Source organism: Perca flavescens, chromosome 18 (genome assembly GCF_004354835.1).
Source record: "Perca flavescens isolate YP-PL-M2 chromosome 18, PFLA_1.0, whole genome shotgun sequence".
Taxonomy (NCBI): Eukaryota; Metazoa; Chordata; class Actinopteri; order Perciformes; family Percidae; genus Perca; species Perca flavescens.
The window spans coordinates 29,600,462-29,617,034 of NC_041348.1; the positions used below are offsets into that span (position 1 = coordinate 29,600,462).

The 16,573-nt window shown below is 38.2% G+C and overlaps 1 protein-coding gene across 4 annotated transcripts in view; it reads right to left on the reverse strand.

Annotated features, from left to right (window-relative positions):
• Window positions 1-16,516, reverse strand: part of cfap61 (cilia and flagella associated protein 61) — a 43,060-nt gene extending 26,544 nt beyond the window's left edge. For 2 of the 4 annotated variants that reach the window (XM_028605978.1, XM_028605976.1), the window contains exons 1-13: window positions 16,283-16,513; window positions 15,171-15,334; window positions 13,760-13,910; window positions 11,450-11,526; window positions 11,150-11,217; window positions 10,931-11,051; window positions 10,291-10,423; window positions 7,940-8,134; window positions 6,504-6,601; window positions 4,977-5,016; window positions 4,593-4,729; window positions 3,124-3,250; window positions 1,537-1,614 (exon numbers count right to left, since the gene is read on the reverse strand). In XM_028605978.1, the coding sequence (XP_028461779.1) occupies window positions 1,537-1,614; window positions 3,124-3,250; window positions 4,593-4,729; window positions 4,977-5,016; window positions 6,504-6,601; window positions 7,940-8,134; window positions 10,291-10,423; window positions 10,931-11,051; window positions 11,150-11,217; window positions 11,450-11,526; window positions 13,760-13,910; window positions 15,171-15,313 (1,368 nt within the window). In that variant the 5' untranslated portion in view covers window positions 15,314-15,334; window positions 16,283-16,513. Of the gene's footprint in view, window positions 1-1,536; window positions 1,615-3,123; window positions 3,251-4,592; window positions 4,730-4,976; window positions 5,017-6,503; window positions 6,602-7,939; window positions 8,135-10,290; window positions 10,424-10,930; window positions 11,052-11,149; window positions 11,218-11,449; window positions 11,527-13,759; window positions 13,911-15,170; window positions 15,335-16,282 lie in introns of all 4 variants that reach the window. The other 2 variants (XM_028605980.1, XM_028605979.1) reach the window with 2 other exon arrangements.
• Between the last annotated feature and the right edge of the window lie 57 nt (window positions 16,517-16,573).

A 16,573-nucleotide genomic window follows, 5' to 3' on the forward strand; every position in this document is an offset into this window, starting at 1 on the left:
TTTTCAAAAAGGAGCAAAAAAACGACATTATAGAACGGCTTGTTTATTGCTAAGGCAAAATTAAATGATTTATTAAAAATGTTACAACAATAACTTATAACAATAACTTATTTCACCAGTAAGTTCCTGTTAAATGACAAAAACAACCACTGGATAGGAAAAGGGTATTTTACAACAACTTTGAATGCAGCACGACGCTGGCGGGGCGAATTTCAAGTGAACGCAACATCTGTTTTTTTCCGACAACAGCAGCGGCACACTGTCATACGTTCCTCTCCAGTGAAATACAGACACACTTTTATACCGTTTAGCTGTCAGCATTTTAACTGTTTACTCCAGCTGCTAGCTAACGATTGGCTAACGTTACTTGCTGTTGAGTGTAGTGTTAACTAGCGTAACATGCGGCGATGTTTAGGTTGCCTCTAAGGCATTTCAGTGGCACCGCGTTGCAATTCGGTCCGGTAGATAACGGTCGTTAAGGCACCGGTGCCGTATTAGCACCGGGTCTCTCCTTTTCTGTCAACGATGTGGCGAGGAGATAACGTTAAGGCGGAGTTAGCAAGCTAACGTCAACACCAACATTTAGTGTCAAAATCTATTGTTATGTCTACAAAATTATTTTAGATATAGTAGAAGTTAAAGTCACCACTACCTCTGGTCAAAATATTGACTTAGTATCTCAGAATATAAACTAAGAATCGCAAAGTAATGAGAAAATGTCAAATATTGACTTAGAATCTCAATATATTGGCTTAGTATCTCAATATATTAATTTAACTCAAAATATTGACTTAGTATCTCAATATTGACTTAATATCTAACTATATTGTTCAGTATCTCAATATATTGATTTATCTCAAAATATTGACTTAGTATCTAAATATATTGACTTATCTCAAAATATTGACTTAGTATCTCAATATATTGAGATATCTCACTATATTGGTTCAGTATCTCAATATATTGATTTAACTCAAAATATTGACTTAGTATCTCAATATATTGACTTAGTAACTCAGAATATTGACAAAGAATCTCAAACCAATAAGAACAATTAAAATATTGACTTACAATCTCAATATATTCACTCAATATCTCAAAGTATTGACTTAGTATCTCAATATATTGACTAAGTAACTTAGAATATGGACTACGAATCTGAAAGTAATGACAAACTTTAAAATATTGACTTAGAATCTCAATATATTAACTTCTGCAAACCGGCGTGCAACATATTACTTTGTATTATGGAGTCTGGAGATCCTTTTTTCTTTTTGAAGGGGAAATCTATTGTTGGGGCACGTTTGTTTCTACTGTTTCAACAGAATTGTATTAATGTTGATAGTGTTTGGATGCTTTCAACGGTTTGTTCAAATTCTTTGTATATCACATTGAACTTTTCTGCTCTTTTTGCACTTCTGGTTGGAAGCAAACTGCATTTTGTTGTCTTTGTACTTTTACTCTGCAAAATGACAATAAATTTGAATCTAATCTAATCACCAACCCTTTCAGATTCATCTTGTAAACTGCACCTACCTGCTCGTCTCTGACGATCAGTAACCCCACAATCTGACTTTGCGCCTGGGCCACGAAGGCCTGCAGCGCCACGCCATCCTAAACAAAAACACAAAGTCTGTTAAATATACGTGTGTGTGTGTGTTGAACTGAATGTGCACCTTCTTGTACCCGTCCAGTGCCATGAATTCACATGAAGTGGCTGCAGAAGTAATTATCAGTTTTGGAGCTGTGGCAGAGACAGCTGGGGTGTCAGTCAGAGAGGGAAATCCGTTCAACTGAATTCTCACCAATCTGTTCCCTGGCACACGGGCGATAGTCCTCGTTATTCCAAGACCATCATTACCAGCTTGTGTCACACTTGATCGTCCAAAACAATCCGAATGTAATTTTCAATGTTAAACGGAAGCCAGTTACAATTTCAACATCGCTATTTGCTCTATTTACTGTTTATCCTAATTAAAATGATTTCCAAACACTGACCATATTACAGGCCAGTTGGTTTCATGTTGGATACATTTTTTGTTGCATACTTTAGCAGTGGTAGCTAAATTATAGCTTGAGAGTTTAGCTGTAGCAGCAGACTGCTACTCCTGCTACAATGGGTAAAGAAGTAAAAGTAAATAATAGGTAGGTTTTGTTTCAGAGGTGAGGATTTTTCTGCATTGAGTACTTTTACTTTTAATACTTTAAGTACATTTTCCTGATGATACTGACAGACTTTTACTTTTAAGTAATATTGTCAATGCAGGACTTTTACTTGTAACAGAGTATTTTTTTTTTTACAGTGTGGTATTAGTACTTTTACTCAACTAAAAGATCTGAATACGGTAACACTTTGTAATAATGGTACATGAATTATCATGAATTCACACATGAATTCATGTATGAAAAAGCGTGAATTGATTCATGTAGTACTTCATGAACTTTCAGTAATGTACAAGGATTAAGTTGCGGGCTAAAAAACGGAATTGTAGTGTTGTAATCATGTTTAATGCCGCGTTCCATTTACCTCTGAACTCGGAAGCCGGAGCTGGAATGACGTCATACCCGAGTTGAATGCGTTCCATTTAAAAGTCGGATTTTCATTGTTTTCATTAGCTCTAATTAGGTTGGCTATTGTTAGCAATACCAGTTGATAACAACGCATTATGCCGTTTTTTGTACATGCAAACAGCGTAACAACATGTCCACAGATAGAAGTTGAACATACTTGTGTGAACGACTGATTTAGTGACACAAATAAGACAGAAGTGCTTATAACTTTATGTTACTGCAGCTTTCACAACTGTCGATACAGGGGAAGCCATGTTGAATTTTGAACTTAGGCTACTGAGAGGTTGCCTGAGTTCCGAGCTCGGAAATCTGAGGTCAGGGGGCGTGTTTCCGACTTTGACCTCGGAAAATCAGAGTTCCGAGGTAAATGGAACGCGGCATAAGTAAACATTACTTCTTCATTACTGCATCGTGTTTGTGGCCCTTCAAATAAAGTGCTGACCTGGTTCATCTCTAACATTGATAAATAAGATACCACCACCGATCATAACTGCAGTCTGAAGAAAACACAAACGTAGAGTGGTGCGTTGATATGAGTGTGTGTTGACTGACCGGGTCTCTGCGGGTCTCATAGAAGCAGTCCAGGTCCTGCAGCAGCGCCTCGTTGAGTCTCAGACCCTTCACTAGATCAGAGACAGCCGGCCGGTCTGCAGCCACAGCCGGCCTCACATTCACACTCCTGCAACAACAACCACACCATGGAACGGGAAGACATTATTAGTTATTACAATAACCCTTGTGTTCTCATCGGGTCAAATTTGACTGATTTGAATTTATATCTTTTTTCCTAATTTTGATTACCCAAAAATAACATGGATGGTTCCATGCAACACACTTCGCAAGTACCACAAAAGATTGGATCTCTACTTTCATTGAATTTTGGGTGTTTTATAAAAAAAATTGCATTTGAGAAAGAAGAAAAAAAAATAAAAGAAAAAAACTCGACCCAGTATCCCGACTGAACATTGCCCTTCTGTGATTATCCTTCCTTTAACATTAGTCTAAACAATTCATAATTTAGGCTTTTTTTAAACTCAAGAATTAGGTATAATTTCCTATAAATGAGATTTATTGACCATGAATTACAAAAAATAAATAAAACTAGTAATAAGTTGGTGTTAGTGGTGTTTATACACAGAAGTGAAAAGAAGCGTTAAACGTGTCGAAAAAAAAAAAAAAAAAAAAAGAGACAAAAACATCAGAAAGTGAAAATTTTCAGTTTTGGCCCGGGAGGGCGATGTATGGCCGAATGGAAGACAACACAAGGGATAAATGAACAGGATCATCACCTAGCAGCTTCTGCGCTGTGTTGTATTCTTCCTGTGATGAACAAGAGATGACTACATATTGTAGATAAAAAAAAAAAAGTTTCCATGGACCCCTAGTGGTCTGTATTGCTACTGAAGGGGTCCATGGACAATTGTTGAATACGTCAGCTATACAACATAAATCACAACTTATGTCTTTCACATAGAAAGATAAAGAGTGTGTGCTGGAGAGGCCAGAAGCCCGTGGGGGGCTTATAGTGAAACCTCACCAGGTCACTTAGAACGTAATTTACAATAAAAAAATGTAATCTTAGAGACATAGCTGTGCTGCTACTGTGATACTGTCACATACTTTGATTGTTGTAGTACTGCAGAGGTTGAGAGAGAAATTTTGTTGTGGGTGGGATGGGGTTAAAAAAAACTATTTCATCTCTATTAAACGTGAGATTTAATTATAATAAATAGCTGAAATAAGTCTACAAGGGAAATCATCATCTTCCTTCTTAGAGCACTTCCATTCCAAAACTTCCAAAAGTGAGTGTGAGCGAATCCAACAGGCTAAGAGACTTGAATGTGTTTTTTTCCATATCATTTTCATTTACAGTTGGAGCCACAAATGTAGAAAGACCTCCTCCCTTAACCATAACAATCTCAAAGTTGTGGACTTGGTATCCTGTAAGCCTTACCCAGACAGGGATCTGACATAGTGATGTTGACTGAAAAGAAACAGATTACAGATACAGGCTGACCCACGTGAGCCCGGTGCGGTGGAAGACGTAGAGTTCAAGGGGCAGCAAGCTGGTGGCTCGGGGCGGCACTCTGAGGAAGCTCTGCAGCAACAGGAACTCCGGGGACAGCGCTGGTACGGTGATGATGCAGAAGTCCACGCCCTGACAAACGGACACAAGGACAACTAATACAGACACACTTACCTGAGCAGATATGTTCGATTCATCATTATAAAAGGTATTTTATATCTTGAACTTCATAAACTTTCCTGGAAATCAATGTGGATGTTTGTTTATGTATGTACCTTTCACCAAGGCAAATTCCACATAAGTGTAACTTATTGTGGCAATAAAACCTTTTCTGACCCTGATTGTGATTATTTTCTATGTCATGCAAAACGATACTCACAGGGAAACGGTTGAATATATATGGAATAAAGTCCACTGATCTGGAAGAGAAGAAGGGGAAGTTAAGTGAAAATATGTGCGAGTGCCAGACTTCAGAATCCAAGCCAAGCTGGTTATCACGGTGGAGGAACAACTGGCCGCCCGGTCTGCCCGCTGCTTCCAGTTCAACTTCTCGCCTCCAACTCTGTCACGCTGTCACTTTAAGCGTAGCTCTCATTAATAACATGCTCACTCTCGGCAGGACGCGACTCGGCTCCATATTCAGTAACAGCTGGGAGGTAAGGTGGCGGTGAGAGGAGCTCAGCAGGAGCCAACTAACAGTCACTCTCCCTGCTTTAACACAGCATATGACTGATGTAACTCTGGAAGGCTGCCATCACTACTGCGAAAGCACCACCTCAGAAAGTGGGGCAAATGCAACTTTGAAATATCGAATAATTTTAAAATAAATTTTCTGTGGGTTATCTTCCTTTCAATATCACTGATTACAGAAACTTAATTCTGTCAACTTTATTTTTTGGCTGAAGTTGCATGTTACTTAGTTACATGTAACTTATTTTCAAAGAGTCCTCTTACTACTTTGATATAAAGAACATATTCTTGAAGTTCCTCACAACAAGTAGGATCAAGCTTGCATTTTCTCAAGCTCAAGAATATTGCATTTAAAGGATTTAAGGAAGCCCTTATTCAACTTTTTTATTTTTATTTTTACAGTCAACAAATGCCATGAAAAGCACCGCCTCAAAAATGTTTAAAGTGGAAAAAGTGCAAATGCAAGTTAAAAATATCAAATCATTTGTGGGGTTTCTTACTTTCAATATCTCTGAATTACAGAAACTTGGCTGAAAATGCATGTTACTCTTAAGTACTATAACTACTGTTACTTATTTCCAAAGAGTCCTCTTACTACTTTGATATAAAGAACATATTCTTCAAGTTCCTCACAACAAGTAGGATCAAGCCTGCAGCAAACATTTTCTAGAGTTCAAGACTACTGTATTTAAAGGATTTAAAGTAGCCATTATTCTACTTTTTTTTTTTACAGTCAACAAATGCCATGAAAAGACAAAAACCAACAATGTGTTAGCTCGTCTTCCAATACTTTCTGACTTCCTGTCTGTGGCTCTTAGCTCCAAATCTCAGTAATGTCCTAAAGCAGCTGATCACTGTAGTTTATATCAAACAAACAGGAGGAAGTAGTGCATTTGTTTGGGACTATTTTCAGCGGTGGATTAATCCACATTTGGTGCTCTAGTGAGTGTTTGTGGCAGCAGGACGGTGTTTGTGGGATTGAGTCAGAATAAACTACAGTGTGTGTGTTCATGGTGATGAAGGAAGATGTCAGCCAGTGCAACAGTGTGGCTCACTGATGTGTATTTATGACATGACAGGCTGTGATACACACACAACACTTGTTAGGAGATACATTTGTTTGTCTTTTAATGGGATTTGATGCAAAGATGAAACAGAGATGACTGCCAGCTTTATCCTCATTAATTTCCTAACACAAACGTCATCCTGACCGTACCTCATTTCATAATTCTTGTCAATAATGAAGAACTGAATACAGACAGCGTTGGATTTCTCAGGGGAATGTGCCGCTCCAGTCGGCTGTGTCTCCTCCGGCTGAGATAAAAGTGACAATAACAACAAATTAGAAGATAAATATAATATATATATCTATCTATCTATCTATCTATCTATCTATCTATCTATCTATCTATCTATCTATCTATATATATATATATATATATATATATATATATATATATATATAGATAGATATATATATATATATATATATATATATATATAGATATATATACACAGTACAGGCCAAACCTTCTCATTCAATGTGTTTCTTTATTTTCATGACTATTTACATTGTAGATTCTCACTGAAGGCATCAAAACTATGAATGTACTTAACAAAAAAGTGTGAAATAACTAAAAACATGTCTTATATTTTCAATTCCTCAAAGTAGCAACCCTTTGCTTTTTTTGATAACTCTGCAAACCCTTGGTGTTCTCTCAATGAGCTTCATGAGGTAGTCACCTGAAATGGTTTTCACTTCACAGGTGTGCCTTGTCAGGGTTAATTAGTGGAATTATTTCCCTTATTAATAAAAAAGCAAAGGATGGCTACTATATAGGCTTGATCCTATATATATATATATCTATATATATATATATAGATATATATATAAAACATTGATACATATCTTTAAGAAGCACCTTTATTTTGAAATTCCCATGACATAATAATTTAGCTCCTTAAGTTAACTGATAAAAAAAAAACATTTGCACTTAAACAGGAGAAATGTGGCAACAGGAGGTCTATTTTTACCTTTTAATTATTATAAAGAATAGTTTTTTATTTAACTTTGGGTTCAACATTGGTGGGGGGTTGAGATCTCCAACTATCAAGGGAGGTCCTGGGACATGTCTGAATGGATTAAAAATAGCACAAAAACATCAAAAATTGTTGAAAAAAAGTCAAAAAGTGTCCAAAAAAAACCTTTAAAATGTCCCAAAAACAGACTAAAACTACGAAACACTGCTAAAACAAACAAAAAAAAGTCAACAAAAATGTCGAAAAAATTGCCAAAAAAACATGACAAATGTTGAAAAATGCGACAAAAATGTTGGAAGAGCAAAGAAAACATTGAAAGCACAACAAAAAAACATCCCAAAAAGCAACGGAAACCTTAAAAAAGTAACAAAAACTTTGCAAAAAGCCCAGTTTTGATTATTGGGGGGTAAATTACACCTATGGGAAGAGCTCAATAATAAAATTGTCAAATCATATTTTAGTTCCTTTTTTGGGGGTATTTTGATGAAACTATTAGACAGTGTTGTTTTTTCATACTTATTTCATAACCATGTCTTTACTACAACTTGTAGCTCTAAGTTCCAATCATTGTTTATGTGATCAACACTCAGAAGTGCAGTGGCAGTGATTTACCTGCTGTGAGTCGGAGGTTTGGGCTTTTCTTGGTTCTTCATCTTCTTCTTGTGAGTCGGACTGAGCAGCTTCGTCCTGTTTCATCTGCTGCAGTTCGTACAAACCATCTATCTCACTCAACTCAAAGCTGTCGTGCAGCCGTTTCAAATCAACATCAGAAGTGACCCTAATGAAGCCCATGGCGACTCCGTCACCCTGTAGAGAAAACACACACAGACATCTTTAATGCTATTTCCCTGGAACATCTGTCTATAACCCAGCTAGTTCATGACGTTTTTTTAAACACTTGCTGTCTGGTAGCTGTTCTCTCCTGAGATGAGTCTTTACGTTTCTGGTCTATTCAGAATAAACAGCAGCAGCAGAACTTGGTAGTACTGGCAAAGAAAAAAAGGTATCACAGCACCACCCACACTGTTTGACTGACAAGTGAGTGAAGTGAAGTGCAGAGATACTGTATTTTTAGAATCATGATCTTGGCGAAAGTTGGCAAAACATTCTTTATCATACTGTAACAAAAGGAGTAGCACACTACAATGGCCCTACTGTCTTCACTAAAGGCTCTAGCAAGTCATGCCTTTTATTTATTTTTTATTCAGATATCAAATCTAGGAAATTTCATTTTGATTCTAATACAAAATCAGTTTCAGCTACATGTTTAGCATAGTGTCAGTATTTCTTCCTTTGCAGTACAGCATTGTGCTTGGGTTAAAAGGGAAGCCATACATATGCCCTCTTATCCATGACACATGGATAAGATAAGATATTATTTTCAAGCTTTTAACTAGCTAGTAGTGCTTTTTAAAATGTGATAATTAATATATATCTTTCTCATTATTTGAAATTGGGTTCACGAACATCTATTGACTCTCATGCTGGTTTGAGTTCGGCCGTGTGTGTAACAGATCATCTACCAGGATAAGAAAACCACCAAAGAAATATTTAAACAACACATTCTGTAGCTTCACAAAAAGGTTGTGGCATTCAGCAGAGTGAACAGCCCAACCCTCTGGGGCAACGTCTGACCGACTGTTTCTCTGAGTGCTCAACATATTCAGACAAAAAGCCCAAAATGCTTCAGATGTCTGGACACAATATGTTCAGTGAGAGCATGTCTTGGCCAAGTGTTAGCTCGTATCTGCCATATGCTGATGCCATGAACACATGTCAGCCCGACTGAAGGGGAGGGGAGGGGAGAGAAGATCTGTCGTCCCGAGGGAACGGACCCCGGCAGGCTTTCTGACAATCAGTCAGAGCATCTGACTGGGAACAAATGAAACCCGTTCTCACTCCCAACTCCTAAAATACTGACGCTTGGTCTGTGGCTCTCAGCGTTTGATACCGACGCAAAAATCACCCTTTAGCATCTGGGCAGAGCAGCAGCTCAACCGCGGCGCTATAAGATGACATAGTGTTAAAGGTCCAATGTGTGGGAATTTCTCCCATTTAGCGTTGAGATCATATATCGCAATCAACTTCACGCTTCAAAAAGGGCCAGGAAGCGACGATACCCATTAGCAGCATTAGCAGCACCTGTGAGTTTATCATGTTACAGCGAAAACGCGAAAGGCAGAGCAATATGTCCTGTATGTCCCTTACAGGCTAACGTATATCAAGAATGAGCATGAATATGGAGCGTCTACCCCAGTTGATGAGAATGCAAATGTAAAATTTCAAGCCAAAAGGAATACTTGGAATTGATGGTGGTGGTAAATATTCATGAAAAAGGAAAGTTTGTGAACAGGCAACACAGATTTAGATAATGGACAACTAAACACGTTACACACTGGGACTGTAAGCGAGACAACGGTAGAGAGTAGTATGAAAGACCGTAAAACCCACGTTAGGAGGTTGGTTGGGGGAGTGGATGGGTCAAACAACTCAAGACTTCCACCCAGGAGACCAAGGTTTGTGTCCCGTTTTTGTCCCGCGTGTCACTGAAAGCTACATTTTGTAACCCCTCCCACCATCTTTTTCTAAACCTAACAGTACCGTTCTTGTGCAGCATGTCAGTTAAACGTACGTCCCGACCCGGAGCTCCAAAAAGTGACGCCAAGAGTCCTGACAAAGCGCGTCTAAATATGACGCTAAATGAGACTTTCTGCGCCAATAACAAACGCCAAAGGCACCTGACCAAGCGTCGCTTTTTGACGCAATGGGAGTGAGAAGGTGTTGCCAAATCACATAACTCACATAAGATCTGACAAACCAGGAGGGTTAAACTAGTTTCTCAATTTTATAGCTTCTGCGTGTGATGTTTCAAAACTGAGATCAAAAATGACTCTGAACTACAAACAAACAAAGATGCGATTCCGTGTGTTTAAGTGAGGAAAAGGCTAAAAGTTGGAACAAACCTCACAAACAGCGCTGTGATTTTTCTCGTCCTGTGCCCCAATGAGCTCTGCCAGGAAGTACGGCTGGTCGACGACCGACAGAAGTTTTGTCTGCACCGCAAACATGCGCATGATGTCATCATGGTCTTCAACCCTGTAATGTACAGAAAAAGTAGTAGCCTACATCTTAAAGCTCAACCATCCAATATAATTTATACAACACAAAAAGGCGGACAGTGTATGCCACCCACTAATAATTATCACCAACTCTGCAGCTTTTTAAAATCTACACTTTTAGCCTCTTTTGGATCATAGTTTCGGTTTTGCGGCACGTTTGTCAGCTTGTCGCAAGTTCTTCTGCCTCCAAGTGGCCTACAAAAATAATATAATAATGCAGCTTTAACTTAACCCATTTTCAGCACAAAACATCCACATCCAACGAATTCTGCTGCAAATTAATTATTGTCACACTGCGTGCTTCATTTTTTTTAAAAGAGGGCAATCCGGCCAGTTCATAACACGCTCAAGATGAAGGCAAATGTTAACATGCGTGCTCAGCACCTTGATCTCCACAACCTTTTCACTGCACTAAATGAATGTTTACTCCACATATTTGAGTTATACAAAAGTTTCAGTGTTTTGTTGGTTGGGAGGAAATCACCTGGCGGGGCGGATTTGAAGCTGTGGACAGTTCTTTTCTCTGTGGCAGATGAATGCTAAACACTGAGGCCCGGGGTCAGTCCGGCGCTGCAGCGGCTCAAACATCTCATCCAGCGCCGGCTCTGCACAAACACCAATCACAAGACTCTGTCTCTTCAAAGTTCATTTTTAAATAATTGATGATAAACTTAACATTTATACATTTGAAGCAGTTCTTCACCTAAACTGCCAACGTTCGGGCTAACCAAGCAGATGTATTCAAGCTCTGCGATGGCGTTAAAGACGACCCTGTAAAGTAGAAGCATAGCAACAAAGGAATAAGAATTTGGCAGACACTGCATCTTACCGTTTTTTTTTTTTTTTATGCATGACATTTGGGAGTTGAACCCTGACAGTGTAACATTCAGAACTTTACAGTCCAGCTGTCTATAATCGCTTCGCCATACAAAACAGCAAATGAAGTGACATTCAGTATATTGCTATATTTTCTTCTCTTATATACAGTACAATTTTTGGATACCTCATTATTTCCTTGACACTTGCTGTGGCGAACTCCGGCTCCGCCACGAAAAGGTGGAGGAAGAGTGTGTTCAAAGGCTGCAGAGGTGAGAAGATTATCTCCAGGTGTCAGTTAACTTTCATTTCACCTCATTTAAGAAGCACTTTACTTCAAACTTTAAATTGATTTTCCAAACTGTTATTATGAGCATGTAGACAGAGTAGTTCTGTTGGGACCAAAGATAAATCAGATCTTATGCAATTAAGAACTACAGTATGTATGGAGGATGGAAACTGCCAAAATAAAAAAAGAACTGACTTGATAAATAAATGATTATGCCATTATATGTACCAATAATTAAAGGTGCAGTAGGTAAGCCTTATAAAACTAACTTTCTGTCATATTAGCTGAAACTGACCCTATGTTCCAGTAGAACTACATGAAGCAGGTCATTTAAAAAAAATCAGGCTCGTCTGGCTCCACCTACAGCCTGTAGTGCGATTTGCAAAAATCCACCGCTCCCTGTTCAGATGCACCAATCAGGGCTGGGGGGGGGGGTGTCTAACTGTGTGTCAATCACTGCTCATGCACATACATTTCATAGCGTCCTCCCCTCACACACAAGCTGCAGATAGGTCCCCTCCCCCCTCTCTATCGTGCACAGCTCTCCATTGTGGGGGGAGGGGCTTAGGAGACCTTTTTGGGCTTTAGCGGAAAGGGGGGAGGGACTGAGAAGTTGTCGATGTTCAAAAAATTTTTTTTTAACATTTTTAATAACGTTTAGGATTCTATTCACCCAGTTATTGATATAATACACAAATATATTTCACAGTTTGATACATGAAAATTAGGTTTTGATTAACGTTAACGTTAGGCTACTGCTCTGCTTTCTGCTCAAGACTCGACTTAAAGCCATTGTTGTCATATAGCAACCGAGTGTCTCTAGCCAATTTCAGCTGCACAAGCTACAAAATAACTAATCAGGCGTTATTTAACTCCTAATAAGACTGTAGAGACATGTCTATAGGTAGCAGTATACAGCACTATGTTTAACTCCTAATAAGACTGTAGAGACATGTCTATAGGTAGCAGTATACAGCACTATGTTTAACTCCTAATAAGACTGTAGAGACATGTCTATAGGTAGCAGTATACAGCACTATGTTTAACTCCTAATAAGACTGTAGAGACATGTCTATAGGTAGCAGTATACAGCACTATGTTTAACTCCTAATAAGACTGTAGAGACATGTCTATAGGTAGCAGTATACAGCACTATGTTTAACTCCTAATAAGACTGTAGAGACATGTCTATAGGTAGTAGTATACAGCACTATGTTTAACTCCTAATAAGACTGTAGAGACATGCCTATAGGTAGCAGTATACAGCACTATGTTTAACTCCTAATAAGACTGTAGAGACATGCCTATAGGTAGTAGTATACAGTGCTATGTGTACGACTTCTTCATTTGGTTACAACAAAGACAAAAGTGCTTAAAACTGTAGAAAACCACAATGTTTACTACGTGTGATGCACGACGTAGCCATCTTTGAAAGTGAACTTGGGGTCCTCTGAGTTCAGACGACTTGACGAGACGTATATATACGACCTCGGGGGCGTTCTTTTTGCAGTTCCAGAGTTACGGTTCGTAACTCTGGAAAACGACTCGTAAATCGACTTCGGTGGACAAAAAGAACGCGCCATAAGTCCTGGATCTTCACAGTCCTACCTACGGCACCTTTAAACCCCAAAAAAGTATAGGCATTACTTTATTGATAAAATGTGACATAAATTGAGATTTCTATTTACATTTCTTATTTTACAAAATATATATGTGGAAATAAGATGTATTAAATTGTATTTACAGAAAGTATAAAACATGTTACCAGTGTTCCTTATGAATTAAAAAGAAAATTCCACTCAATTTTGATGGAAAACTATTTATTTTTAGATTTCACGTTTTTGGAAAACAAATAAGTTAAATAATTTTACAAATGAATAACTAAATTTAAAATAAATGCAAAAATAAATAGATACATGCAAAATGTTATATTATATAAATAAATAAATAAAAGGGATAATTGAAAAGAAATGTAAATAAATAGGGAAAATAATACAGAAACACCATTTTATGTCACATTTTATCAATGAATTAAAGCCGACATTTTCTTTTTAAAATATTATCATATTCATTTCATTATTTATTGAGTCATTTATTTATTTTAGATTTTGGCAGCTCCTGTCCTCCATAAGTACGAGCATCCAGTGAAAAACAACCCTACTTCAGCAACCCTTTGCATTGTTCTCTTAATTCGTGAATGATACCAACTGTGCATTTTCCAGCCTCGAAGTGTTTCTGCAGGAAAGGTTGCCAGTGAGTCGGATCCACCAAGTCTCCAACAGGGTGGTCGAGGAAGGAAGCGTGGGCCAGGATGTCATCCTTTTCATTGGCCAGGGTCACGGCCAGATTGGCTTTCTCTCTGGAGGGTCCAGGCGGAGCAGAGAGGAAAGAAGAACCACAGAATCACGTTCAAACAACACTGCTACATTAAAGCGTAACTCTCGCCAAAATGCAACCTAGGGTCTTTTTGTGAATGTACCCGAGTCAAACTTTCGTTTAAAAGTATAATTAAGATGGAAATGCCACTTTTAAGATTGACCTTATTTTTGTTTTGGGTCAAATGGCCTTTTGAATGGGAGTGCTAGGGGCACTACTATGGTCGCATCAAAATCAACATTTTTAAACCACTAAGAAGGCTCGACACAACATGAGACATTGCTCCAAGTATCACCAGGGGCTCTACACATGAACTCAGCATTGAGAACATTGGTTGTGTTCACAGAGTTTACAAAAAAGACTCACTGTAGCTGTTGGTTTTTCCGGTCGCCGTCCATCTTGGCAGTCAAAAAGAGTCGATCTCCGAATGCGTATGAACGGACTCCATAGGAGGAAATCTCATTCTTATACATTACATTTACATTACATTACATGTCATTTAGCTGACGCTTTTCAAAGCGAATTACAATTCTTACATATCAGAGGTCACACACCTCTGGAGCAACTAGGGGTTAAGTGTCTTGCTCAGGGACACATTGGTTGATGTCCCGCACCAAAGGCATGTGACATATCCACTGTGCCATCACCACCCCATACGAGGCTCCTTGTTCAACTACAAGGTCAATGTTGTTTTTCACTAATGACAAAACAACAAATTATCCGTGCATTTAAAGGAACTAAGCTTTAGGGGCTTTCCATCTTTACTCTCCTCCCTGTTACGTTGCATTCGGAGATCGACTGTTTTTGACTGGCAAGATGGTGGCGAGCGGAAACACCAACAGCTACAGTGAGTTGTTTAAAACCTTTCTTTTTAGTAAACTAGCTGTAGTTCATGTGTAGAGCCCCTGGTGATACTTGGAGCAAAGTCTCATGTTGTGTTGAGCCTTCTTAGTGTTTTAAAAATGTTGATTTTGATGCGATCATAGTAGTGCCCCTAGCACTCCCATTCAAAAGGCCATTAGACCCAAAACGAGAATACGCAAAAATCTTAAAAGTGGCGCTTCCGTCCTAATTATGCTTTAAAAACAAAAATTGTACTCGGGTACATTCACAAAAAGACCCTAGATTGCATTTTGGCGAGAGTTACGCTTTAACTGTGTGACTTTTGCAAACAAAACACTACAAGTATGTCAACAGTAATTTGATTACTCGCAAGGCACATTTTTCTTTCATTTGTTCTTACAGAAGATGTATTGCATTGACCCTTCCAAAAACTGCCAGGGCTGAGGGGCTGATGAGGCGGTCAATCCCCTGAGCATCCGCTGATTCACTTCTTCTGACGGTCACAGCTTCCTCCTGGCCACTGGCTGAACTTATGGTCCTCATCTTCACTTGGACTGATTAAAGCTGTGGTAAAAGTTAATTATTGTAATATCGTAATTGTGAATGTACTGAACGTATGAAACGTGAAAGCACAATGTTTGTGGTATTTTTCAGCTGATCCAAATTATGCTTTTTTAAAGACTTTATTTAGCCTAAGAAGTAGAAGCCATTTTTCAAAACATAAAGGAACACTTAATCCTTCAGTTTGTTCAACATTAGGGCTGGGCAATATATTGATATTATATCGACATCAATATATGAGGCCAGATTAGGGCTGGGCGATATGGATTAAAAAAGTCATATCCTGATATATTTTGGCTGAATATTGATATACGATATACATCCCGATATTTTTTCCGCAAAGCGAGAGCAGTTCAGTCAAAGTCAAAGCCAAATATGACATGTCACAAGTAGTTTCATAGAAACCTGCTATTTTAGTGAACAGTTGCAAAATCAAATGAATAAATAATAAACAGGTTTCTTCACCTTGTTCATGATTAAATGCTCAGCTGTTCAAATAACAATATAATGTAAACATAAATACTGTATAACAAGAGTAGTACCTTTTTTAAATCAAAGCTCCATAAGGTGCACATTTAAATGAAAAAAATATCTTAAATAAAAAGCATATAAAATAAACTGAAATGTAACTAGCTAAAGCTGTCAGACAAATGTAGCTAGTGGAGTAAATATTAAGACATGTAGCTATCTAGCTACCTCTGAAATGTAAAGTGAGTGGAGTAGTCTACAAGCATGTTGCATAAAATAGAAATAATATTTTATATATAGAAGTATTAAAGTACAATACTTGAGAAAAGGTACTTAGCTAGCTAGCTAGTTGCAGTCCACCACTGGACAATGGCAACAACACCAACAACAGATGTCCTATGTTATCTTGACACTAACGTTAGTTGCAGTCCTAACATTAGCTAGCTAGCCAACGCAGAACAACTCTTAACGTTAGCTACTCACCTGCTGTCACACATTGATTTCGCCCCTAAATAAACTATGACGCTGGTCTATTTAACTTTACATCGCTTGTGGGTTAAAATTAGAAACAAAAATTATACGTAGCTAGCTAGCTTCCTTAAAAAAAAAAAAATTAAGTTTACTTAGCAAGTGTTCGTTACTTTCCAAGCGGTTACCTAACACAAGCTCTGTAACCATAGTAACGGAGAGATATTTTGTTGCATTCATGTGGTGTCGAAATATTCGGGAAAATGAGTTCCCCAGTGGGAAAATACAATGTGAACGCCCCCTTAA